This window comes from Oryctolagus cuniculus, chromosome 19 (genome assembly GCF_964237555.1).
Source record: "Oryctolagus cuniculus chromosome 19, mOryCun1.1, whole genome shotgun sequence".
In the NCBI taxonomy this organism is placed as follows: Eukaryota; Metazoa; Chordata; class Mammalia; order Lagomorpha; family Leporidae; genus Oryctolagus; species Oryctolagus cuniculus.
In genome coordinates, this window is record NC_091450.1 from 52806385 (window position 1) to 52832908 (window position 26524).

Below are 26524 nucleotides of genomic sequence, written 5' to 3' on the forward strand. Positions count from 1 at the left end.
CCTTTCTTGTCCATCTTACCTTTGTTCTTGTGACCAGACCCTTCATTAACCATCACTTCCTGTCCCAAGGCCCACCAGTGAGTGTTTTGTTAGTTCTGCATATCTGAACACCAGCTGTGTACCAGGGACTACAGGAATGAAAGCAGAGAGACAAAGTCTTGTCCTGGACAAGCTCACAGTCTTATATGAGATATGGGTATTTAGCAAAAAAATGGTGATAAAATGGGTTAAGTACGTTATGTATATAGGTAGTGTGTTACAGAAGCTCTGGATACTTAGCTCTGCCTGGGGGAATGAGAGAAAAGTATCAAAGAGAAGGAAGACCCTTGAGTTGGATATCTTGAAACATGGCTAGGAGTTTCTCAAGCTGAAAACATTGAGGAACATCAAGTAGTGACTGCCTATATGCAGAACCATGACAAGTCTGGCATGACAGAAGCAGGGGCTGTTTGGGAGGAGGGCGGCTTGGAATAGGAAGTTGTGAACAGACCTGAGAATGAGGCCTTGGAATCCCCTCTAAGGGATTAGGGCTTTGGCAAGTATGCAAGAGATGAAAAAAGATCAGACAGAGTCACCTGTGATTTCTAGGAAAATGCAGGTGGTGTGCAGGCCTGAAGCAGAAAAATCCTGGAAGAAAGAATCCAGACAGAAGTAATAGTTATCAGCAGATGTTCAGCTTTGGTCTGAGTGCTTGTGTAGGTCCTGAGACACCACTGGTATTGATTTGGTGACTACTAGGAGAACAGATGGTTGGAAAGAGGGTGCTGCCAAGCTTTCCAACTTGGAAGGCAAGTCAGATGGAGCCACCACTGCAGAGATCCAGTGCAATGTGTGGAGCAGGTTTAAAGGGAAGAGGAGGCCGGCTCCATGGCTCATTAGGCTAATCCTTCGCCTTGTGGCGCCGGCACACCGGGTTCTAGTCCCGGTCGGGGCGCCGGATTGTGTCCCGGTTGCCCCTCTTCCAAGCCAGCTCTCTGCTGTGGCCAGGGAGTGCAGTGGAGGATGGCCCAGGTGCTTGGGCCCTGCACCCCATGGGAGACCAGGAAAAGCACCTGGCTCCTGGCTCCTGCCATCGGATCAGCGCGGTGCGCCGGCCACAGCGCACTGGCCACGGCGGCCATTGGAGGGTGAACCAATGGCAAAGGAAGACCTTTCTCTCTGTCTCTCTCTCTCACTGTCCACTCTGCCTGTCAAAAAAAATAAAATAAAAAATAAAAAAATTAAAAAATTAAAAAAAAATTTAAAAAATTAAAAAATAAAAAATAAAAAAAAGGGAAGAGGAAGTTTGTGGTACCCACAAGACACTCAAGTGTGTGTCTCTAACAGGCAGGTGGCAATGGAGATTTGGATCTCATGGTGAAGGCTGATGATGGAGACACTACTTTGGAAGGTAGTCTCATAGAAACATTGGTTGAAGCCACAAGAGTAAGATCACCTCAAGAGAAATGGGGCACCCAAAAGGAGCAAAGCATTTCAGATGTGGTCTGAAATGATAGGTAATGCACAAGTAAGAGAGAAGGAAGAGAAGTACAAAGAATCCATCAAGGATAGCACAAAGTAGGCAGCCACACACAAGGAGTCAAGTTACAGGGTTATATTTGTAGAATAAACCAGTGGATGGAGAATCTCCCTCTCTACTATCCCCTCTTCCCTCCTCCCTCCCCTTTTTCCTCTCCCTGCTTCCCTCTCCCCTCCCCTCTGTCCTCTGTCCTCCATCCTCTCTCCTCTCTCCCTCCTATCCATTCCAAACCAGCTCCCTCCCTTTCAAACAATTTTAAAAATACATTTGTACAGAAAGATTTCTTTGGATGCTGAGTGGAAAACATATTACAGAGGAAAAGATTACTGATAGAAGAAATCAGCTCAGAGGTCACTGAATTCAGTCAAGAGAATTATGGTGGGCTGGGCTACGGTTGGGGTTATAACCAGGCATTTGTGGCATCCAGGGTACAGAATTTATGTAGGCACCTGCTCTATGAGCCATGCAAGAACAGAGTTCAGCTTTGCCTTGGCTTAGAGTGGTGGCAGATATAGGCAGGTTGAAGATATATTTTGGTGGTGAAATCAAATTTATTGTGCAGATTCTTGGGTTCCTAAGTAACAGTTTTGAAAAACTATTAATGTTGGACAGCGCCCAGCTCACTTGGCTAATCCTCCACCTGCGGCACTGGCAATCTAGTCCTAGTTGGGGCAGCGGATGCTGTCCCACTTGCTCCTCTTCCAGAACAGCTCTCTGCTGTGGCCTGGAAAGGCAGTGGAGGATGGCCCAAGTGCTTGGGCCCTGCACCCACATGGGAGACCAGGAGGAAGTATCTGGCTGCTGGTTTCGCATCAGCGCAGTGCGCCAGCCATAGCAGCCATTTGCGGGGTGAACCAATGTAAAGGAAGACCTTTCTCTCTGTCTCTTTCTCTCACTGTCTAACTCTGCCTGTCAAAAAAAGACTATTAATGCAACATATTATGGAGGATCTTAAATATCAAAGGTCTGATGTTTCACTTCCTCCCATAGCCTATCTAAATCAATACTCAAATGATATAAATCATAAGAAATACTCTCTTGTACTACTCCCAGACCATTTTCAATGTTTTACAAAATGTTCACATAGCAAATATGAAAACCTTCAACACATTCTTCTTTTCTAATTTCTGCTGCAATAAATACATGAACAACATACAGATTTCTTCTGTACCCATCTTAAAAGTGGAGTCACTGACTTACATACTAATTTATGTTACTCATACATATTTTACTCTTATTTTTAATGAGATCATTGCCAGTACACACATTGTTTGCTTAACTTTATTTTTACATTAAGCCAATGTCTGTCATGCAGCAATCAAAAAACTGACAGTAAATTATACGGGTTTGTAGTCCAATTTAGACTCTAGCTTCTTAGAATAACCCAATTTTTTTGACAGGCAGAGTGGACAGTGAGAGAGAGAGAGACAGAGAAAAAGGTCTTCCTTTTTCCTTAGGTTCACCCCACAATGGCCACTGCGGCCTCCAACACCACGTTGATCCAAAGGCAGGAGCCAGGTGCCTCTCCTGGTCTCCCATGTGGGCGCAGGGCCCAAAGACTCGGCCATCTTCCAATGCACTCCCGGGCCACAGCAGAGAGCTGGACTGGAAAAGGAGCAACCGGGACAGAATCCAGCGCCCCAAGCGGGACTAGAACCCGGGGTGCCGGTGCCACAGGCGGAGGATTAGCCTAATGAACCATGGTGCCAACCAGAATAACCCACTTTTCTGATGGCTTTCATGAAGTCTTTCTGTACTACAAAATTATGATCAGCACGAATTGCAAACATACCAGCTTCAGTACAAACACTTTAGGTTTGCTCCAATAAAGCCATCTAAAAGGTTCATGCTTGCTTCATAATCTATTTCATAATGTTTTGTAATGGGAGCTGTGTGGATTTTCAATATATCTAACCTCGCTTGTTCATGTGGTAAATCAATATGTATTTTTCTGTCCAATCTTCCCAGACATAGCAAAACCGGGTCCAGTGTATCTGGTCTGTTTGTAGCCATGGTCATTTTAACTCTATGCAGAGTATCAAACCCATCCATTTGATTTAGCAGCTCTATTAAAGTTCTCTGAATCTGTCAGCTGATGTACCCTCAGGAAACCGATGACCACCAATCACATCTATTTCATCCATAAAAATGATGCATGTTTGATGGTCGGTCTCTGGCATAATAAAACATTTCTCTGATCAAACAGGCACTTTCACCAATCTATTTGTCTACAATAGAACTTGATACAACCTTTAAGAAGTTACAATCCAGCTGACTAGCAACAGTTCTCACCAAAAGCATTCTTCCTGTGCCTGGAGTTCCATATAACAAACAGCCTTTTGGAGGTATTACTCCTACATGCTGGGATAATTCTAGGTTTTTAAGAGGTAATTCTATTACCTCTCTTAAATTGGATCTGACAGCCCTCTAATCTCAGAGTAAAAAATATTCCCTGGGTTCCAATGAGGCATATTGTAAACCAGTGAATCCATCACTCCTGGCAAATCTCTCATGATACTTAGTGTAGTCATATCCAAAGAAGCTCTTGTTCCTGGATTCAGCTTACTTTTGTCAAGTTGTCTGTGACAGCCGACGATGTATCTTGGAGGGGTGAGGAGTGAGAAGAAAGTTCTGGAATAGATGCCAGTGCTGGCTGCACAACTTTGCACATGTGCTGCTAGTGAATGTTCACCTTAAAATGGTATAAAGGAACTAAGGTAAACACCAAAGAGAACTGCTAATGAGTAATGTGAGTTAGCATTCATTCTGATCTAGTTCTCATGACTCCCCTTGCCCTAGCCCAAAGAAATAAGAGGTTGGGCTTAAGTTATGGGGATTACTGCTCCTCCGCAGGAAGCTGGAAAACCCAACGAGCACAGCCAGCCTTGCATGCGTGCACATGGGACTTTGAGACTGTGTCACTCTGTGGCTGCCTGGCTACAGTGCTGTGCGTGCATTTGTTCCTCTGTGCATGTGGTTTTTTGAAAACTGACATCTGGAATAGATGCCAGTGCTGGCTGCACAACTTTGCACATGTGCTGCTAGTGAATGTTCACCTTAAAATGGTATAAAGGAACTAAGGTAAACACCAAAGAGAACTGCTAATGAGTAATGTGAGTTAGCATTCATTCTGATCTAGTTCTCATGACTCCCCTTGCCCTAGCCCAAAGAAATAAGGGGTTGGGCTTAAGTTATGGGGATTACTGCTCCTCCACAGGAAGCTGGAAAACCCAACGAGCACAGCCAGCCTTGCATGCGTGCACATGGGACTTTGAGACTGTGTCACTCTGTGGCTGCCTGGCTACAGTGCTGTGCGTGCATTTGTTCCTCTGTGCATGTGGTTTTTTGAAAACTGACATTTAACATGCTGTCATGTTTCAAATAGATTTTGATGGACATACATAAAAAACTGTCATGGGGCTGGTATTGTGTCCCAACAGGTTAAGCCTCTGCCTGAGGCATCCCATTTGGGTGCTGGTTTGAGACCCACTGGCTAATTCACTTTCAAATCCAGATCTCTGCTAATGCACCTGGGAAAGCAGCAGAGGATGGCCCCAGTGCTTGGGCCCCAGCATCCACATGGGAGACCCAGAGGAAGCTCCTGGCTTTATCATGGCCCAATCTCGGGGATTGGGGTCATTTGGGGAGTGAACCAGCAGTTGGATGATCTCTGTGTGTCTCTCCTCCTCTCTCTGTTAACTCTGCCGTTCAAAGAAATAAGAAAACTTTTTAAAAAAGGACAGTCATATCTTTTAATATTTTCACCTTTCTTCATTCATTGAAGACACAAACAGACCTGTTCTATCAAACAGCTTATAAAACAGACCCTTAAACTGCATCTGATTTCAATGAGAGAGTCTGTATGCATTTTGTCAGACTTAGAAATAAGGTAAGCATCATTTGAAACTAAAGCAAAGCTCCAAACTTTTGAGTTCTAAAGATAACAAATGAATAAATAAGAAAAGTTTGCTAAAATGATCAATTTCATTAGTTGTTGAGATGGTTGGATGCCAGATGGTTGGATGCCAATGTCCTCAGATGACACGAGGTCCAAACATCTCAAAACACCAGAGCCAAGAGAACCTCATCTCACGTACACAACCCTCACTGGGAGGGTCTGCATGCTGGACTTTTTAGAAAGGCTAGTTTGTTTAAAAATGCTTGGTGTGAACAGAGCCAAGCCTGTATGCTTCTAACTGTATCACTCCTTGTTACGAAAGAGGGAAACGTCATTAACCAGGCACACAGAACCACCCCAATTAGTTCCAAGGTCTCAGAGGAAGCAGGGTTCACAACCACTGATACACAGTATTCACTGGATAAATGCCAACAAGCCTCCTTCAGCAAGACAAAATGTTCATGTGCTCATGAAGTACCATGCATGGAACCGCCCAACTGGTAAAGAAGGGATTGCCTGTGACATTCACCAAAGTGGAACCCAGAGAGGTAGACCTGCTCTTCATTTCCAAAGTGAATTCCAAGATGACCATGTCATGGGGAGGTGGGGGGAGGCGATTCACAAAGAGGAGTAACAAACCGGAGGAAACAGTGAGCAAAAATTAGTGAAAAATTGACCTACAAATGCTTTTCAGGGACTTTTAATGATTACCTTAGTAAGACCAAACTGTTTCCTAGATTCACAGCCACTCCTCTAATTACATGCTTGAGAAAATTCTAAGCCATTCGGGGTAGCTGTAACTCAGGGACAGAAAGCAATAAAGTAACACAGCGATGAACAAAGAGCACTTCTGCCTGAAGGTGCTGTGGGGGTTGGCCAGGGACTCCTCACTAACCCAGCACAGCCGCCAGCCTGAGGCTAGTTAACAATCACTATTTTCTCCTATCTTTAGATGCCTGTGCATGGTTCCCACTGATCCCTCAGGGGCATGCCGTCATACCACACGTGGAACTGGGAAGCTGAGAAATGCCACTTCCCTGGGGTCAGCAAAGAACCCACTTTACTAATCACTGCAACCGCCACAAGATCAAGTGTGGCAGAGGCACCTGTGCTAGCAAGCACAGCCCAGGCCCCCACTGCACCTGCCTGTGGGGCAGGGACTCACAGGGCCCTCAGCCTCATCTTAGCTACTTTTTTGCTCAGAGAAGGAAGGCTGGAACTGGCAAGACCCACCACACTCCTGCCCTCAGAATCTCAACTCCAGACAGCCCAAGCTGAAATCCAGGCAACCCTGAAAAGTCAAGGCTTTTGGCCCTGCAGAGACACTCCCAGCAGGCAAGTCGCACCGCACCTCCACGACCCTCCCTGCACTCCTCACACACTCACCTCTCACATTAGCCCACACCCTGCAGCCCAGGAGGGGCAAGCACAGCAGGATTTAAACTGGAACTTCACTGATCTCAATATATGGCCTAGGGCTGGTTCCCACTTCCTTTAACTCATATTTAAAAGGGTATCAGTGGTGCCTTCCTCACAGAGCTTTGAAGAGGATTAGACAGGACAATGTTGTATAATTAAATAAAACTCTTGCTTCCCCTCCTTGTGTTGTTATTTAGAAATGAGACAATGGTACATTAAGAAGCCTGACCACTGAAAGTGCTTCATTAATGCTGATTCTCTTAAACATCCCTTCTTGTCCCTCCTACCTTTATTGCTGTAAACAGACCTTTCTATAATCAACAGTTCCTGTCCCAAGATCCAACAGTGAGTGCATTGTTAGTTCTGCATAAGCTGAATTCCAACTGTGTACCAGGGACTATAGGAATGAAAGCAGAGAGACAAAGTCCTGCCCTGGACAAGCTCACAGTCTTATACGTGATATCGGTATTTAGCAAATAAATGGTGATAAAAGGGGTAAGCACTTTACATATACAGGTAGTGTGTTACACAAACTCAAGTTGCCCGAGGGCGTCGGTTCCTGAACCCACACTGGAGTACTAGATAAAGTACATGGCTTTAGCTTCGGCATGGCCCACCATCAGCCATTGTAGCCACCTGCAGTGTGAACCCATACCCTGAAGATCTCTCCCGCCCCGCCTCATCTAGAACTCTGCTTTGCAAACCATTCTTTAAATAGAATAAAATATCTAGTACTTACTGTGAGGTGTCAGAATCTTGGGGCAGGCTGGAACAGGGCACTGAGGGATTCTTGGCATTTCTCTAAGCTTCTGCTTTCTCCTCTGTGTGTGCAGTCTGTGAAAATTCACCGGATTATGTGCCAATTAATTCGAGTGCCCCGTGTCCCCGTGTTCCTGCACACACACCTTACGCTGCTGAACAACCCGGAGCAGAGAGGCTGTCAGTCAAAGCCTCTTCGACAGATGCAGCTAGCCAAGGCTACTTCTGGCCAGGCACAGAAAACCCCCCAAATGGACCCAGAGCCCTGGGGAAAGTTCTTCCTCTCACAATCCCCCTCCCACACACAAGCCCTGGGACTCCTGTCACTCTCCCCTTCCTTTCCTCTCCCCCACATGTGTTTCTCCCCTCCCTCCCTCACCTCTCCACTTTCATTCTCCCCACTTCCTCTCTCTTCCTGCCTCCCCTTTGACCCTCTCCTCTCCTCCACCTTCTATCCCAGCTACACCCTACACACACCCCTCCCCCCGCTCTGCACCCCAGGCCATGACTACCCAGTCACAGGAAGGCCACCGCGCCAAACTCCCCACACAAAGAGCGTTTCTGTTCCTCAGGAACAGGAACTGAGTCCCAAAGTGTAGTCTTCAGGTAGGGGTCGAAGCAGAGGACCACGCCTGGAAGTTTCCAGAAGCCCAAGGAAACTGATGCGGCCGCCTCCGGCTGTAGCCTCACCTGATCCCAGCCTGAGTCTGCAGGGCCCTGGGTCTCCTCAGGTTCAGCCACCAGCGTTGAAGGCGGCTCTTCAAGGCTCTGGGCAGGAGCGGACATGGCGCTGACTCCCACCAGTGCATCCAGGGCAGAAGTGGCGGCGCCTGTGGGTGCACTTCTGGGTCAAAGCGCCAGGCACAGGCGCACTCCTCACTGGCCACAGGACACACATTGGCATGGAGCTGGATGAGAGATGGAGTAGACAGGACTTGAACTGACTCCCCTGTGGGATACCACAGCACCGGCACACCTGTTCTTACTTCTTAAACTTCTTATTAGCCTTATTACTGTAATATAAATATAAAATATATTATCTGAAACTGGAAGGAAGGAAAAGGAAGGAAATGAGGAAAGAAAGAAGGAGGGAAGGATGGAAGGGGACTCTGGGAGAGTCAGTGTTAGAAGGAAAGCAGAGAAAAGGGAATGTGGTTTATTTTTAAATCAGTCTATAAATTATATTGAAGAATTTTTTGACCCTAAACATATACACGCATCCATTGGACACAATATCAATGTTTAATGGAAACTTATAGAAAAAAAAAAGTACTCACACTACAGAGAAAACAAGACACACTGTGCACATTAGTAACATTGTGTATGTGGAAAATTCTAGGACTTTTATGAAAATATAAGTATGAAAATGTTTCTGTAGAAATACTCTAAAAGTAAGAGTAAGCTACAGAGGCCGGCGCAGCAGGTTAAAGTCATGGCCTAAAGCACTGGCATTCCATATGTGCACTGCTTCTAGTCCCAGCTGCTCCTCTTCCAATCCAGCTCTCTGCTATGGCCTGGGAAAGCAGTAGAAGATGGCCCAACACCTTGGGCCCCTGCATGCATGTGGGGGATCTGGAAGAAGCTCCTGGCTCCTGGCTTCAGATTGGCCCAGCTCCGGCCTTTGCAGCCATCTGTGGAGTGAACTAGCAGATGCAAGACCTCTCTCTGTCTCTACCTCTCTCTGTAATTCTTTCAAATAAATAAAATAAATATTTAAAAAAAGAGTAAGCTATATAATTCTGAACATATATTACTCAAAAATACCAAATAACACTGCATTGTAAAGAATGACACATCATTTAAGTAACACTTAAGGAAGAATGCACCTTCCTAATAAATGTCACAGTCTGACACAGAGACACAGTTTAGGGACTCTAAAAGCAACTGGCAATATCTGAGCTGGCAAAAAAAAGCAGTTGTAGAATAGGAAGTATCACTAAGTTTGAATTCCAACAAATTGGGAAGCTATTCCAAGAGCTCATACCGTATTCTTTCTGTTTAAATCCTTTAGGACTCAAGCCATCCCTAGCACCCCAAAATAATAAGAACAAAAACATCATGAAAGCAGGAGCTTTCACGCAGAGCTGCCTAGAAAGATATGAAAAACACCCATCACGACAATCACCCTCTTTCCACAAACTTTCTCAAGGATGTTCAAGAAGCATTCAGTATTAGATAAATAACAAGAACGAATGTGAGCGAATAACAGACACATTCAAAAGCCAAGAAGCACACGTTTATCAAGAGAGAGTCCTCTGCCCGAATTCTGACGTCTACAAGTGGACTACAAGCCACAAACTTCATTCCCAGCCTAAGACAAGGTCTTCATGTTCCCTAGTCCCTTAACAACCCAGTTTTCTTTCAGATAACATCTTCTCCATCTCTTGGTATTCTGCAGATGTTATCTGAATTTCCTGATTAACTCAGCATCCATTCCCCATCCCTTCTGAAAGTTCCCTCTACCAGTCCACCCATTTCCCTTCCCTCACTTTTCCTAAGGTTGCTCCCCAGACCCTCTCCCGGGTCTAACACTCTGATACTCCACTAGTTCTTATAAGTTGACCTAACCCTTCTTCATGTTACAATTCTGCTGAAAGTCACCTGTCTTCCTCTATATAATCCTTCCATTTCCCCTATCTATCAAAAGATGATGACATAAAGAAATTACCTCATTTCAGCTCCCAACTCCCAAGTGCCTTGCATGTCCCAAGTTCTTCTGTGACATTTACCCTTATCAGCCCCCCCAGCAGAGATTCCTTGCAATCTTGTCATCCTTAACCATGAATTCTAAAACCCAAACTTTTATTTCCATATCCCTCAAAAACAGACTTTTGGTGTTTTGTACTCTGAGGCAACAGCACACACTTCTCCTCCCAGGCCTCCCTCTCATTGCCTGGATGCCCCAATATTTCCCCTCTTACCACATTCTTTGACACCTGATTTACTGCAAAACTTGGGGGAACGCATTCCCCAACATCCAAGTGCCCTCATCCTCATTGCACCTAACTCTCCTCTACCCCGTTGGCCCCCACATTTCTTTTACCCCAACCTCTGGGGCTACTCCATTTGACCCTCCCTGTCACGGGATGAAAGTCAACTTCACTGTCCACATGGCCCACCCAGCCGCAGGGAACGTGGTATCCCTTCCCTACTCTTTCCCTTGGGCTCCAAGGCTGCCGTGTACATGAGGTGGTCACATCTGCTCACCAGTTGCTCCTCTCCAGGAAGAAGTCCCAGCTGTGTTTAGCAGGAAGTCGAGCAGTCCCCAGAAATGGAAGATTACCCAGCAGATGAACTTCAACTGCATCCAGTTTCATATCCATGAAAATGTCTACAATGAAAATTAATAAACATTAAAGAAATGGAAGAAGACACTCAAAACAGAAAAATCTTCCATGGTCATTCATTGGCACAATCGACATAATGAAAATTTCCATTCTACTATAAGCAATTTATAGACATAATGGGATCCCAATCAAAGGTCAAATAACATTTTGCCCAGATGGAGAGAAAACAGTGCTAAAATTCTTATGAAAACACAGAACATCTGAATAGTGAAAGCAATCTTATACAACATAAACAAAACTCGAAGCATCGCAAAAACAGATTGCAAAACACAGAACAGGGCAGTTACAATCAAAACAACTGGTTTAGTAAAAATATTGACATATATAACAATGGAACAGAAAAGGAACTCCAGAAATCAATCCACACATCTACAATCAATTTATCTTGGAAGAAGGCGCTAAAGATTAATCCCAGGTGCAAAGGACAGTTTCTTCAAAAATGTTCCTGAGTAAACTGGACCTCCATATTCAGAACTATGAAAGAAGACCCATGCCTTACACCTTATAGAAAAACCAACTGAAAATAGTTCAAGGAACAAAATCTAAAACCCAATCTCATCAAATTACTAGAGAACACTGGGGAAACCTGAAAGACACTGGCATAGGCAAAGATTTCTGGGAAAAGACAGCAGAAGCACAAGCAAAAGCAGCAGAAACAGAAACAGAGAAACGTGATTCCATCAAACTGAGAAGCTTCTGCGCTGCAAAAGAAACACTCAGCAAAGTGAGGAGACAACAGAATGAATGGGAGATAACTGTCTGCAAACAAGAAACTGATAAAAGATTAGTATGTACAATCGACAAAGAGCTCAACAATGAAAAATATATAGTTAAGAAATGGGCGTAGAACTTGAACAGGCATGTTTCAAGAAAGGAAATCCATATGGCCAACAGACACATGAAAAAATGCTCAGGATCACTAGCCATCAAGGAAATGCAAATCAAAATGGCAATGAGGTTTCACCGCACCACAGTCAGAATGGCTCTCATACAGAAATCAACAACGATAAATGCTGCTGAGGAAGTGGGGAATACAGTACTCTGATCCACTCACTTTTGGTGGGAATGTAGACTGGTAAAGCCATTGCAGAAGATAGTATGGAAATACCTCAGAAAGCTGAAAATAAATCTACCGTTTACTATGAAATTTATCAGCAATCCCTGTTCTGGTGATTTACCCCTAGGAAATTATATCAGTAGATTTGAAAGAGTTATCTGTACCTTCATGTTCACTGCAGCTCAGTGCACAATAGCTGGGTTGTGGAATTAAACCTGATGTCCATGAACTGATGACTGGATAAGGAAATTATGGCATATATACACTTGGAATACCACCCATTGGGGAACACAGAAATGTTGTCTTTAGCAACAAAATGGATGTAACTTTAACCCAGTATATTCAGTGAAATAAGCCAGTCCCAAAAGGACAAATAACGTATTTTTTCCCTGATTTGTGGTAACTAATAAAGTACCTAAATGTAATGTGTGGGAGAGAAAATGACATTCTGACATAAAATTGTTTCTTATAGTTCTAGTCTCACTTTCAAGAACAGTGTTTTGTTCTTCATACTCCATGTTGAACACTGTTACTTAATCATATGAATATATAGTTAACTGAAAACAGATAATTCGAAGAATTAAGGGTGGGAACAAGAGAAGGAGGAAGAAAAAGGCTGGTGTGTAGGCTTGAGAGATGCTAGCATGGGAAGAAGTATCAGTATGTTTTGAATCTATATATAAGAAATACATGATATTTACATACCTGATATAAAATGTTAAAAAGTAAATAATTTTCTAACCAGACTAACAAAAAAGATAAAAACTCCAGTCAATAAAATTACAGACAAAAACCAGACATTATAAACAACATCACTGAAACTCAAGGTTTCAAAGAAATTGCTATTCAGTACTGTATATTAATAAACTGGAAAACTAGGAGGAAATGGAGAAATCCCTGGATAACAAATACACATAACCTACTAAGATTAATTCCAGAAGACACAGTCATCCTAAAAAGACTCATAAAAATCAATGAAAACTAAAACACCCACCAGAAATACTGCTAGAACTGATGAAATAACTAAGTCACAGGTTACAAATAAACACACCTTGTAACCTGCAGTCCTGTCCTCCAGCACGAGCCCAGCCACCCGCTTCTCCGCTTCCCACAGCCGAGCTGCCGCCCGCCCCCACGGCCGCCCAGCCTGTGGACCTGAGTGTCTACATTGCCCCGAGGCGCCACAACCCTCCCACCTCCCGAGGTCCCAGGCCTCTCACTGTTTTTTAAGAAAAACTCACCTTCGTTCCCGCACTCTCCAGGCCAGTACCGCTGCCGAAAATGCCGCCGGAAGCCGACAACTCTAGCAGCCGACAACACACTGCCACCGCCAGCTCTGTATCCACCAGACTGACTGCACAAGCGCCATCCATCTAGGACCCGCCTCTTCCTCCCAGTAAGCATAGCGGCACCGGAAGTGGCCAGGCAGTGTCAAAAAAGTGGGTGACAGCTGTCTTGGCTCCAGGCTTGGATAGAGGGCCAGTGTTGATCTCCGGTATGCTGCAGGTAAGAAAGCTTTTCCTATACAAAAAAAAAAAAAAAAAAAAAAAAAAAAAAAGACTGGATGCAACTGTAAAACGTTATATTTTGTGAAATAAGCCTTTCCAAAAAGACAAATATGTATATTCTCCCTGATCTGTGGTAACAGAGTACCTAAAAGGTGATCCTTAGAAGTTATATTGACACTCTGACATACAATGATTTTAAACAACTCTTGCAGATATAATGATGATTTTAAACAAACCATGTCCTGCCTCTTCAGGAACGTTTTTTTTTTTTTTAATTCTTTCAAACTGTTGAATTCTTTACTTAGTGTAGTCTTTATATTGTGAATATAAAATAATTGAAAATAGATTTTTGCATAAAGTAAGAATGGGAAGAGTGGATGGAGATTAAAGAGGGATGGGAGCTGTGGCGCAGTGGGATCACGCCCTGGCCTGGAACACTGGCATCCCATATGGGCGCCAGTTCCAGACCCAGCTTTTCCTCTTGTGATCCAGCTCTCTGCTATGGCCTGGGAAAGCAGTGGAAGATGTCCCATGTCCTTGTGCCCCTGCACCCGTGCGGGGGACGCAAATGAAGCTCCTGGCTCCTGGCTTCGGATCGGCACGGCTCTGATGTTGTGGCCAATTGGGGAGTGAACCATAAGATGGAAGACCTCTCTCACTCTCTCTGCCTCTTCTCTCTGTAACTCTGACTTTCAAATAAATAAATCTTTAAAAAAAATGAAGAGGGATGGGAGCATGTTTGGGTGGGTGAGTGGGAGGGAGGGAGGGTGGGTAGGGTGGGAATAATTAGTGTTTCTAAATTTGTATATATGACATACATCAAGTTTGAATACTTTAAATCAAGTTTCCAGGTAAAAAGAGAGATAAAATTTTTAATAATTCATTATGAGTGAGATAGCAAGAGATAGTTCTCATCTACTAAGTCACTCCCCAAATGCCCACATATGGGACTAAAGCTGAGAAGTGGGATCTGGATCCATGTCTCCCACATGGTTGACAGGAACTAATGCCTTGAGCCACTCTCCAGGATATACAATATGGTAGGCCATAAGTCTCAGCAAATTCAACAAATATCGAAATCATACCATGCATATTCCATGACCACATGGAATGAAGGGGCAAATGACCACACCAAGAACCTCAAGAACATATACAACCACATGGAGACTGAACATGCTCCTGAATGAACTGTGAGTCATACAAAAAATAAAAAATTATGGAAACGAATAAAGATGACAGTATAACATATCAAAACTTATGGGAAACTGCGAAAGAGTATTAAATGGAAAGTTTAGAGAAATTGATCCCTAGACCAAGAAATTGGAAAGGCATCAAATAAGAGCCACCAATGTAGTGCCCTTGAAAAACAAATGAAACCAAACACAAAATTAGGAAGAGGAAAGAGATAATTAAAATTAGAGAATAAACAAAATTGAAAGCAAAAAAGAATATAAAAATCAGTGAAATGAAGAACGTGCTTAAAATATTTATACACTCTTGGGCCAACTATCCTTAAAAAAAAAAAAAGAAGAAGACCCCGATCAGTAAAGTCAGAGATGAAAAATGAAAGGTAACAATAGCTACCACAGATGATAAAAAGATTTATCTATCAAGAGTTAATACAAAGGACTGTATGCCAACCAATTAAAAAGTCTGTCTCTCCTATTCTGTCTATAATTCTGCCGCTCAAATAATAAAACTTTCAAATAAACCATAGGTTTATTTCAATAGATGCAGGGAAAGCATCTGACAAAATACAACATCCTTTCATAATGAAAACCTTAAGCAAACTGAGTATAGTAAGAACATTCCTCACCACAGTCAAGGCAATTTATGACAAACCTATAGACAGCATCTTATGAATGGGGAAATGTTGGAAGCATTCCCATGAAGAGCTGGAATCAGACAAGGATGCCAAATTGTGCCCTTGCTATTCAATATAGACCTGGAAGTTTCAGTCAGAGCTATTAGGCAAGAAAAAGAAACCAAAGGATACAAACTGGTAAGGAGGAAGTCAAATTACCCCTACTTGCAGATGACAGGATTCTATACAGAGGGGAAATAAAAGTCTCCACTAAGAGACTACTGGAATTCATAAAAGAGTTTGGTGAAGTGGCAGGATATAAAATTAACAAAAGAAATCAACAGTCTATATATAAAAAGCCATGGCTGGGAAAGAGCTTCTAAGAGCAATCCCATTCACAATTGCTACAAAAAAATTAAATACCATGGAATAAATTTAATCAAGAATTCCAAAGATGTCTATAATGAAAATTATAAAATATTAGTGAAAGAAACAGAAGACACAGAAATTGGAAAAAATCTTTAATGTTCAAGGACTAAAATAATCAATATAATCAAAATGTCAGTAGTACCAAAAGCAATTTACTGATTCATGTGATCCCAATCAAAATGCCAGTTACATTCTTCTCAGATCTAGGGAAAAAAAGATGCTAAAATTCAAATGGAAACACAAGAGACCCAGAATAGCTAATGGAATCTTGTATGTGAAAAGCAAAGCCAGAAGCATCACAATACCAGAATTCAAGACATACTTCAGGACAGTTACAATCAAAACAGCCTGATACTGGCAAAAACTACACATGTAGACCAATGGAACACAACAGAAACTCCAAAACTCAATCCACACTTCTACTAATAATTTATCTTTGACAAAGGATCTAAAATCTAACCCTGTGACAAGGTGAATCTCTTCAAAAAATGGTGCACAAAAAGAAAATAGAAACCTACCTTATTCTAATACAAAAATCAACTCAAAAAGGATCAAGGACCTAAATGTACAACCTAAAACCTTCAAATTTTTAGAGAACATTGTGGAAATGATGCAAGACATTGCCATGTGCAGACTTCTTAGAACCCAGAAGCACAGGCAATAAAAGCAAAAACATACAAATGGGATTACATCAAGCTGAGAAGCATTTGCACTGTAAACAAAAACTCAGAAAAGTTCACTTTGCAACCGACAGAATGGGAGAAAATCTTTGCAAACTATGTAACTGGTAAAGTATTGATATCCAGGATGTATAAAGTGCTCAAAAAACTCAACAACAACAAAACAAACAATGCAGTTAAGAATGGGCAACAGACTTGAACAGACATTCTTCAAGAAAGGAAATTCAAATGGACAACAGACACATGAAAAAATGCTCAGGATCACTAGCCATTAGGGAAATGCAAAGCGAAACCACAATGAAGTTTCACCTCACCACAGACAGAATGGTTTGCATACAGAAATCAACGAACAAAAAATGCCGGAAAGGATGTGGCAAAACAGTACCTAGGGGCCAGTGCCATGGTGCACTAGGTGAATCCTCCTCCTGCGGTGCTGGCATCCCATATGGGCACCAGGTTCTAGCCCTGGTTGCTCCTCTCCCAGTCCAGCTCTCTGCTGTGGCACAGAAAAGCAGTGAAGGATGGCCCAAATGCTTGGGACCCTGCACCCGTATGGGAGACCAGGAAGAGGCACCTGGCTCCTGGCTTTGGATCAGTGTAGCTCCAGCCATTGTGGCCATTTGGGGGTGAACCCCTGGATGGAACACTTTTCTCTGTCTGTAACTCTTCCTGTCAACTATTAATATAATTATAATATATTAATAATATTAATAATAATAATATTATAAAACAGTACCCTAACACACTGGGAATGTAATCTGGTGAAGTAATTGTGGAAGACAGTATGGAGACACCTCAAAGAGCTGAAAATAGATGAACCATAGGAACCAGCAGTGCCACTCATGGGAATTTACCTAAAAAAATTGAAATCAGCAGATGAAAGAGTTATCTGTGCCCACATGTATATGGCAGCCCAATTCACAACATCCTCGATATGGAATTCACCTAGATGTCTATCAAATGATAACTAGATAAAGAAATTATGGAGACCGGCACTGTGGCAAGGTGGAATAAGTCTCCTACCTGCTGCACCAGCATCCTATAGTGGAGCCAGTTCAAAGCCTGGCTGTTCCCTGACGAAGGCCTAGGAAAACAGTGGAAGATGGCCCAGGTCCTTCAGCCCCTGCACAGTGTGGGAGACCCAGAAGAAGATCCTGGCTCCTGGCTTCACATCAGCCCAGATATAGCCATTGCATCCATTTAGGGAGTGAACCAGAATGAAGACCTCTTATTCTCTGTCTCTCCTTCTCTCAACTCTGCCTCTCAAATAAATAATTCTGGAAAAAAAGTAACGGTGGTATATATACATTATGGAATACTATTCAGCAAGAAAAAATGGAATGCTGTCTTTTGCAATAAAATGGATACAACTGAAAACAACCATTATACTTAGTGAAATAAGCCAGTCGCAAAAAGACAAATATCATATGTTGTCCCTGATCTGTGGTAACTAATATAGTACTTAACACGCAATAATGTGTAGGAGTAAAATGAGTATTTTGAGATATGATGCTTTTTTTACAAGCCTTGTCTCATGTTGAGGAACAATTTATTTTCTTCATACTATTTGTTGAACTTTCTACTTAATGAACAGTGAATATTATGAGTATAAAGTTACCTGAAAATATTTTTCTATTAGAATTAACAGTGAAAACAGGAGAGGGAAGAGGAAGAAGTATGGGCTAGAGGAAGTGTTGGGTGCGAGGAATCAATATGTTCCTGAATATGTATATGGCAAGTACATGAAAATTGTTTACCTCACATAAAATTTTTAAAAAATAGATAAGTCTCTGGGCAAGTGCTGTGGCTCATTATTCTAATCCTCTGCCTGTGGTGCCAGCACACCGGGTTCTAGTCCCAGTCGGGGTGGCGGATTCTGTCCAAGTTGCTCCTCTTCCAGTCCAGCTCTCTGCTGTGGCCCGGGAAGGCAGGGGAGAATGGCCCAAGTACTTGGGCCCTGCACTGGCATGGGAGACCAGGAGAAGTACCTGGCTCCTGGCTTTGGATCAGCGCGGTGCGCCGGCTGCAGCAGCCATTGGGGGGTGAACCAATGGAAAAGGACGACCTTTCTCCCTCCTCTCTCTCTCTCGGTCCACTCTGCCTGTCAAAAAAAAATAGATAATCCTCTAACAAGACTGACAAAGAAAAAGAGAAAAAAACTCAAAAAATAAGATTAGATGAAAAAGCAGACATTATAACCAACACTACTGAAACACAAGGCTTCAAAAGAAACTTCCATTCAATATTATATGCAAATAAACTGGAAAACCTCAGAAAAATGGAGAAGTTTGTCAATACAAATAAGTTACCAAATTTAATCCAGAAAATAAAGACAATCTAACAGACTCATAAGAAGTAGTGGGATTGTAGCAGTAAGCAAAATTCTTCCATCAATGTAAAGTCCACGACTTGATGGCTTTATTATCCAATTCTACAAAACTTTAAAGACAAACTCCAACAATATTCAAACTATTTGAAAACACTGCCAAAAACTTTTTAGGAGGCCAACGTCATTTTGATGCCAAAAACGAACAAAGACACAAAATGGAAAGACTACAGGCCTATTTCCTTGAAGAATATAGATGCAAAGATTCTCAACAAAGTACTGTTGTGGAGTTTCTTGATCTCTTTGTAAATTCTGGGTATGAATCCTTTATCTGTAGCATAGCTTGCAAATATTTTTTCCCATTCTGTCGGTTGCCTCTTCACTCTCCTGACTGTTGCTTTTGCAGTACAGAAACTTCTCAATTTGATGCAATCCCAATTGTTAATTTTGGATTCGACTGCCTGCACCTCCAGGGTCTTTTCAAGGAAGTCTTTGCCGGTGCCAATATCTTGCAGGGTTTCTCCAATGTTCTCTAGTAACTTGATGGTGTCAGGTCGTAGATTTAGGTCTTTAATCCATGTTGAGTGGATATTGTGTAAGGTGTAAGGTAGGAGTCTTGCTTCATGCTTCTGCATGTGGAAATCCAGTTTTCCCAGCACTATTTATTGAATAGACTGTCCTTGATCCAGGAATTGGTTTTAGATCCTTGATCAAATATAAGCTGGCTGTAGATGTTTGGTTTGATTTCTGGTGTTTCTATTCTGTTCCATTGGTCTATCCATCTATTTCTGTACCAGTACCATGCTGTTTTGATTACAGCTGCCCTGCAATATGTCCTGAAATCTGGTACTGTGATGCCTCCAGCTTTGTTTCTTATTTATTTATTTATTTATTTATATATTTTTTGACAGGCAGAGTGGAGAGGGAGAGAGGGAGACAGAGAGAAAGGTCTTCCTTTGCCATTGGATCACCCTCCAATGGCCACTGCGGCTGACTCTCTGCGGCCGGCGCACCACGCTGATCCGATGGCAGTAGCCAGGTGCTTCTCCTGGTCTCCCATGGGTTGCAGGGCCCAAGGACTTGGGCCATCCTCCACTGCACTCCCGGGCCACAGCAGAGAGCTGGCCTGGAAGAGGGGCAACCAGGAAAGAATCCAGCACCCCGACCAGGACTAGAACCCGGTGTGCTGGCGCCACAAGGCGGAGGATTAGCCTGTTGAGCCACGGCGCCGGCCCTGGCTCTGTTTTCATTGTACAAAATTGCTTTAGCTATTTGAGTTCTCCTGCGTATCCATATGAATTTCAGCATAATTTTTCTAGATCTGAGAAGAATGTTTTTGGTATCTTGATACAAACAACCCACTTAAGAGATAGGCCAAGGACCTCAATAGACATTTTCCAAAAGAGGAAATCCAAATGGCCATCAGGCACATGAAAAAATGTTCACAATCACTAGCAATTAGGGAAATGCAAATCAAAACCCCAATGAGGTTTCACTTCACCCTGGTGAGAATGGCTCAGCTTCAGAAATCTACCAACAACAGATCCTGGCGAGGATGTGGGGAAAAAAGGACACTAACCCACTGTTGGTGGGAATGCAAACTGGTCAGGCACTATGGAAGCCACTCTGGAGATTTCTCAGAAACCTGAATAGAACCCTACCATACAACCCAGCCATCCCACTCCTTGGAATTTACCCAAAAGAAATTACACTGGCAAACAAAAAGTCTGTCTGCACCTTAATGTTTATTGCAGCTCAATTCACAATAGCTAAGACCTGGAATCAACCTAAATGCCCATCAACAGTAGACTGGATAAAGAAATTATAGGATATGTACTCTGTAGAACACTATGCAGCAGTAAAAAAAAATGAAATACAGTCATTTGCAACAAAATGGAGGAATCTGGAGAACATTATGCTGAGTGAAATAAGCCAGTCCCAAAGGGAGAAATATCATATGTTCTCCCTGATCGGTGACAAGTAACCGAGCACCAAAAAGGAAACCTGTTGAAGTGAAATGGATACTATGAGAAACAGTGACTTGGTCAGCCCTTGCCCTGACTGTTGATGAACAACTTAATACTTTACCCCTCTTAGTATTTTTTTGTTCTACTTAATACTATTGGTTGAATTCTGTAATTAATACACAGTTTTTCTTAAGTGTTGAAACTTAACTGAAAAGTGATTGCTGTTAAATATAAGAGTGGGAATAAGAGAGGGAAGAGATGTGCAATTCTGGACATGCTCAAGCTGACTTGCCCCAAATGGTAGAGTTAGAGACATACCAGGGGATTCCAATTCAATCCCATCAAGGTGGCATGTACCAATGCATGTCACTAGTCCAAGTGATCAATTTCTGTTCACAGTTGATCATAAGGATAGGATTAAGAGTCAAAGGGATCACATAAACAGGACTAGTGTCTGAAAATACTAATCAATAGAATAAAAAAGGGAGAGAACAATCCAACATGGGAAGCGGGATACACAGCAGACTCATAGAATGGCGGATGTCCTAAACAGCATTCTGGCCTCAGAATCAGCCCTTAAGGCATTCAGATTCAGCTGAAAAGCCCGTGACAGTATTTCAGGCATGGAAATCCAAGACACTCTGTCAAAAAAAAAAAATGACCTAAAGGAAAGATCTCTGCGAGTGAGATCCCAGTGGAAAGAACAGGTCATCAAAGAAGGAGGTACCTTTCTCTGAAGGGAGGAGAGAATTTCTACTTTGACTATGACCTTGTCTCAATATGATCAGAGGCGGGAAACTCAAAAGGCTTCTATAGCCTTGGCAACTCATGACAAGAGCCTAGGGTGATTACTGATGCCATAAACAAGAGTGTCAATTTGTTAAGTCAGTAACAGGAGTCACTGTGCACTTACTTCTCATGTAGGATCTCTGTCCTTAATGTGCTGTACATAGTGATTTAATGCTATAACTAGTATTCAAACAGTATTTTTCAGTTTGGGTTTCTATGTGGGTGCAAACTGTTGCAATCTTTACTTAATATATACTATATATATATATATATATATATATATATATAAAGAGAATTGAAAATGAATCTAGATGTGAATGGAAGGGGAACGGGAGCAGGAAAGGGGAGGGTTGCAGGTGGGAGGGAAGTTATGGGGGGAAAGCCATTGTAATCCATAAACTGTACTTTGGAAATTTATATTCATTAAATAAAAGTTTAAAAAGTACTAAATAAACAATTCAAAGCCTCAAAAAGCTCATATATAGGCCGGCGCCACGGCTCACTAGGCTAATCCTCAGCCTAGCGGCGACGGCACACTGGGTTCTAGTCCCGGTTGGGGCGCCGGATTCTGTCCTGGTTGCCCCTCTTCCAGGCCAGCTCTCTGCTGTGGCCAGGGAGTGCAGTGGAGGATGGCCCAGGTGCTTGGGCCCTGCACCACATGGGAGACCAGGAAAAGCACCTGGCTCCTGGCTCCTGCCATCAGATCAGCGTGGTGCGCCAGCCGCAGCGCGCTGGCCGCGGCGGCCATTGGAGGGTGAACCAATGGCAAAGGAAGACCTTTCTCTCTGTCTCTCTCTCTCACTGCCCACTCCGCCTGTCAAAAAAAAAAAAATCTCATACGTAACTATCAATCGGAATTGATCCCAGAAATGCCATGCTGGTTCCATTTTGCAAAACAATCAACATCATAAATTAATCAACATAATGAAAGAATAGAATCCATACTCAAATTAGATGCAGAGAAAGCATTTGGTATGATTTATTACCCTTTTATGGTACAAAAAAAATCCCTCCACAAATTAGGCATAGCAGGAACATGCCTCAAAATCATAAAGGTGATATTTGACAAACCAACTGCCAATATTATGCTGAATGAGGAAAAGATGAAAGCATTTTGTCAAAATCTGTGACAACACAAGGATGTCCACTTTCACCACTCTGACCGAATAAAGTACTGTAAATTTTCACAAGAGCAATTAGAGAGGAGAACAAAATAAAAAGCACTAAAATTGGAAAAGAGCAAGTCAAATAATTAATGTTTGCAGGTGACATGATGTTGCTCCTGGAAGAACACAAACATTACATTAAAATGCTGCTTGAACTGATAAACCAATTCAGCAAAGTTTAAAGGTAGAAATAAACATACCAAAAAAAGCTTCTTTTTTACATATTAATGATGCCCTCACTGACAGAGAAATCAACAAAAAATCCAATTTACAATAACCACAAAAATTAGTATATTGAGGAATAAATTTAATCAAATGAGTGAAAGATCTCTATAATGAAAATTCTCAAACATCGACCAAAGAAACCATCAAGGACACAAAAAATGGAAAGATACTCCTGCTTGTGGATTGGAAGAATCTATATCTTTAAAAAAACTATTTCACGTAAATAAATCTACAGAATACCAATGACATTCTTTACAGAATTAGAGAAACAACCCTCAAATTCATAAGGAACCACAGAAGATCCAGAACCTCTAAGGTGATCCTGAGGAAATAAAAATCAAGCTGGAGACATCACAATACCTGACACTTCACAACATATTAAAAAGCTACACTAATTAAAACATCATGTGACTGGCAATAAAAAAACCGAGACACAGACCAGTGGAGCAAAACAGAGAATCCCAAAGTTAATCTAAATACATACAGCCACCTGATTTTTGACAAAAGGGTTCAGACCATTCATTGGTGTAATGATAATCTCTTCAACAAATGGTGCTGGCAAAGCTTGATGTATTTACATAGAAGAACGGAATTGTATCCATATCTGTCATCATTATAAAAATCAAGTCAGATGCTTCAGCCATGCATTTCTCCGAAGACGGTTCTTACAAGTATGGTCAAAAACAGTGAGGTCAGGTGCCAGTGCTGTGGTGTAGTGGGTAGGGCAGCCAGCAGCACTGGAATCCATTGTGGGGACCAGTGCCTGCCCTGGATGCTCCACTTCTGATCCAGCTCCCTTTTAGAGGCCTGCGGAACGGCTGTTGAGGATGGGTTGATTGTTTGGGCCTCTGTCACCCTGTGGGGAGACAAGGTGGGGCCCCTGGCTCCTGGCTTCTTATAACCAGTATAGATAAAAGATTTCTTTCTCTCTCTCCCTCTCTGTAACTCTGACTTTCAAATAAACAAATAAATCCCCCAAACAAACCAAAAAATCTGTAGTGGTTTCTCATTAAGGGCAGTCCACCTGGGGTAGATTAACCATTCAATCAGATGTGTGTGAGATTCCCCATTCCCCAGTTTGCAATGAACATTTTCTCTTGGACTGCTGCTGAGCTGTCCTAGGTTTTCCAGGGCAAGGCAGGCAAATTATTTCCTTGGGAACCCCCCAATGTTGTTACCCTGTTATCTTTCCTCCTAGCTTGGACATTTTCTCCAGGGAATTCTCATCTAATTTTTTTGCCTGGAGAGTCGAAGTCTGACTATTCAAATTCTTAAAATCTGAGAGAAAATAACGTCCCAGTATTCAGTGAATAATTTTCACTGGATCTCTTTTCAGCACAGGATCTTTTTCTCAACTCTACCTATAGGACCCTCTGAAGGGAATGAAACCTGGGCTACAGCCTGGATGGGCAGGGCAGAGGCTCCCCAGTGCACTGTGAGTACGCTCATTAAACACTCTTTTACCCTCAACTTCATGCCCACCTCAGCAGCCTGAGGCTTGGGGGGTTTGCATTGCGTTACTGAGGCCATTTCTCAACTTTCCCCACTGCAGGCTCACAGCTTATGTCTATGTTTTCACCTGCTCATCTGCTTTCTTCTTTCCAGAGTTTTGCTGCTGTTGTTTTCTCTCTCATTCTTTGTGCTCCTGAGTGTTCAAGCCTTCTTCAAAATGATTTTTACTGATAAACAGCATTTAGGATGGAGCAGAGATGTTTGTGCATTTGTTCAGAATTTAAGATTTTAACTGAAATTCTGTTTTATCCTTTATATTTAAACGTTTAGTCCATTTGGAAATGTGATTTCATTCTATGAAGAAAACTGTCTTAATTTTCAAAGGTTAGATATTCTCCCCCAGTGCCTTCTATCGGATAACTTACTTTTACCTACAGATTATTAATATATTTATATAATCTTTAATATTATAGACTACATTTTCTTTGGCCCCTAATTCTCTGCAGAGCCCCAGGAAACTCATCCCCCAACATCCTATCCATCCCTGTCTCCACTGTCTCCAACTCTACTGAAGCCCACCAAGACCCTACATTTCTCCGCATGCCTGTGGGGCTACTCACATGACCCTCTCTGCCATGGATATGAAGTTCACATCTCTGCCTGGGCTGCCCAACCCTAGGGAATGGGGTGTCCCTTCCCCTCCCCTTGGGCACCCAGGCCATGGCCACCACTGGGGCAGCCACAACTGCTCACCAGTTTCTCCTCTCCAGGAAGAAGGCCCAGCTGGGGTTGAGCAGGAAGCCGTGCAGTCTCCAGAAATAAATAACCTGTAGTCTATGCAGATGATGGAATATTGCTCTGTGTTAAGAGATGAGTGATCATACCATGAAAAGCTTGCATAGGAGAACCAGGAATGTATATTCCTAAGTAAAAAAAACCTATTTTTGTGATTTCAACTATAGGACAGTCTAGAACAGACTTAACTATGGAGACAGTAAAAGGATCAGGGGTTGCCTAGGACAAGAATTTTAAGGCAGAGAAAATAACTCTGCATTAAATTATGATTGATATGTGTTGTACATTTTTCAAAGCCTGTAGGATATATCACACCAAGAGTGAATCTGAGTAAACTGTGGACTACGGGTCATAGTGATGTGTCAATGTAGGCTAATTAATGAGAATAAACATACCGTCCAGTGGGGGATGTTGATATAGGTGAAATGGGGGGGGCAGAAGAGGAAAATCTCTGTATCTCCACTTAATATTTTTCTGTAAACCTAAAACTGTTCCAAAAATAAAGTTTATTTTTTAAAATGAAACATTCACAGAAGCATAAAAATCAAACACCTAGAAATAAATCTGATAAAAGTCCAAGATCCCTTTGTGAAAATCATGAAGCATTACTGAGAGAAATAAAACATGAATTATTTAAGTAGAAAGATATAACATGATTATTGATTGTATACTTTATGTTATAATGATCTCAATTCTCTTTCAGCTACTGTTCTATAGCAAAGATGTGATTCTAAATTTTATATGGAAACCCAAAAGCTTAAGAATGGCCAAAGTAAACTTTTGAAGAAGAAGATGAGAGGACTTGCTCCCCAGGACATACAGACACATTAGTTCTGGTAATTAGGACAATCTGATAATGGGCAAGTTAAACAGTGGAAGGGAACTGATGATTCCAAAGCTAACTCACACAGAATGGGCTTGATGTATTGTAAGGATGGTACTTTAAAATAAGAGAAAGAGGACTGTCTTTCCCATAAGCAGAAGTGGGGCAAGTGGGACTCATGTGCAAAAAAATATTAAAACTTGACTGCTATGTTTAGTTTCACGAGATTCAGAACTAAATGCAAAAGGCAAAACAATAAAAAAGGGAAGGCAACATAAGGTGATATCTTCTTGTTCTCAGGGTAAGGAAATATCCTTAAATTATGACACACAAAATACAAATCATGTCCTAAACAGCACTCTGGCCTCAGAATCAGCCCTTAAGGCATTCAGATCTGGCTAAAAAGCCCATGAGAGTATTTTTGGCATGGAAAGGCAAGACAGTCTTGCAAAAAAAATGACCAAATGAAAGATCTCTGTGAGTGAGATCCCAGTGGAAAGAATGGGCCATCAAAGAAGGAGGTACCTTTCTCTGAAGGGAGACTAGAACTTCCACTTTGAC

The 26524-nt window shown here is 42.3% G+C and overlaps 1 protein-coding gene and 1 pseudogene across 1 annotated transcript in view; both read right to left on the reverse strand.

Moving 5' to 3' along the window:
* The window catches only part of LOC103345823 (uncharacterized), a 109356-nt gene that overhangs the window by 64566 nt on the left and 18266 nt on the right, over positions 1–26524 (reverse strand). The window contains exons 2-5 of the mRNA XM_070063912.1: positions 13241–13520; positions 10803–10926; positions 8286–8503; positions 7576–7670 (exon numbers count right to left, since the gene is read on the reverse strand). Of these exons, the coding sequence (XP_069920013.1) occupies positions 7576–7670; positions 8286–8404 (214 nt within the window). The 5' untranslated portion in view covers positions 8405–8503; positions 10803–10926; positions 13241–13520. The remainder of the gene's footprint in view (positions 1–7575; positions 7671–8285; positions 8504–10802; positions 10927–13240; positions 13521–26524) is intronic.
* On the reverse strand, positions 1692–4302 carry LOC138846911 (26S proteasome regulatory subunit 10B pseudogene; annotated as a pseudogene).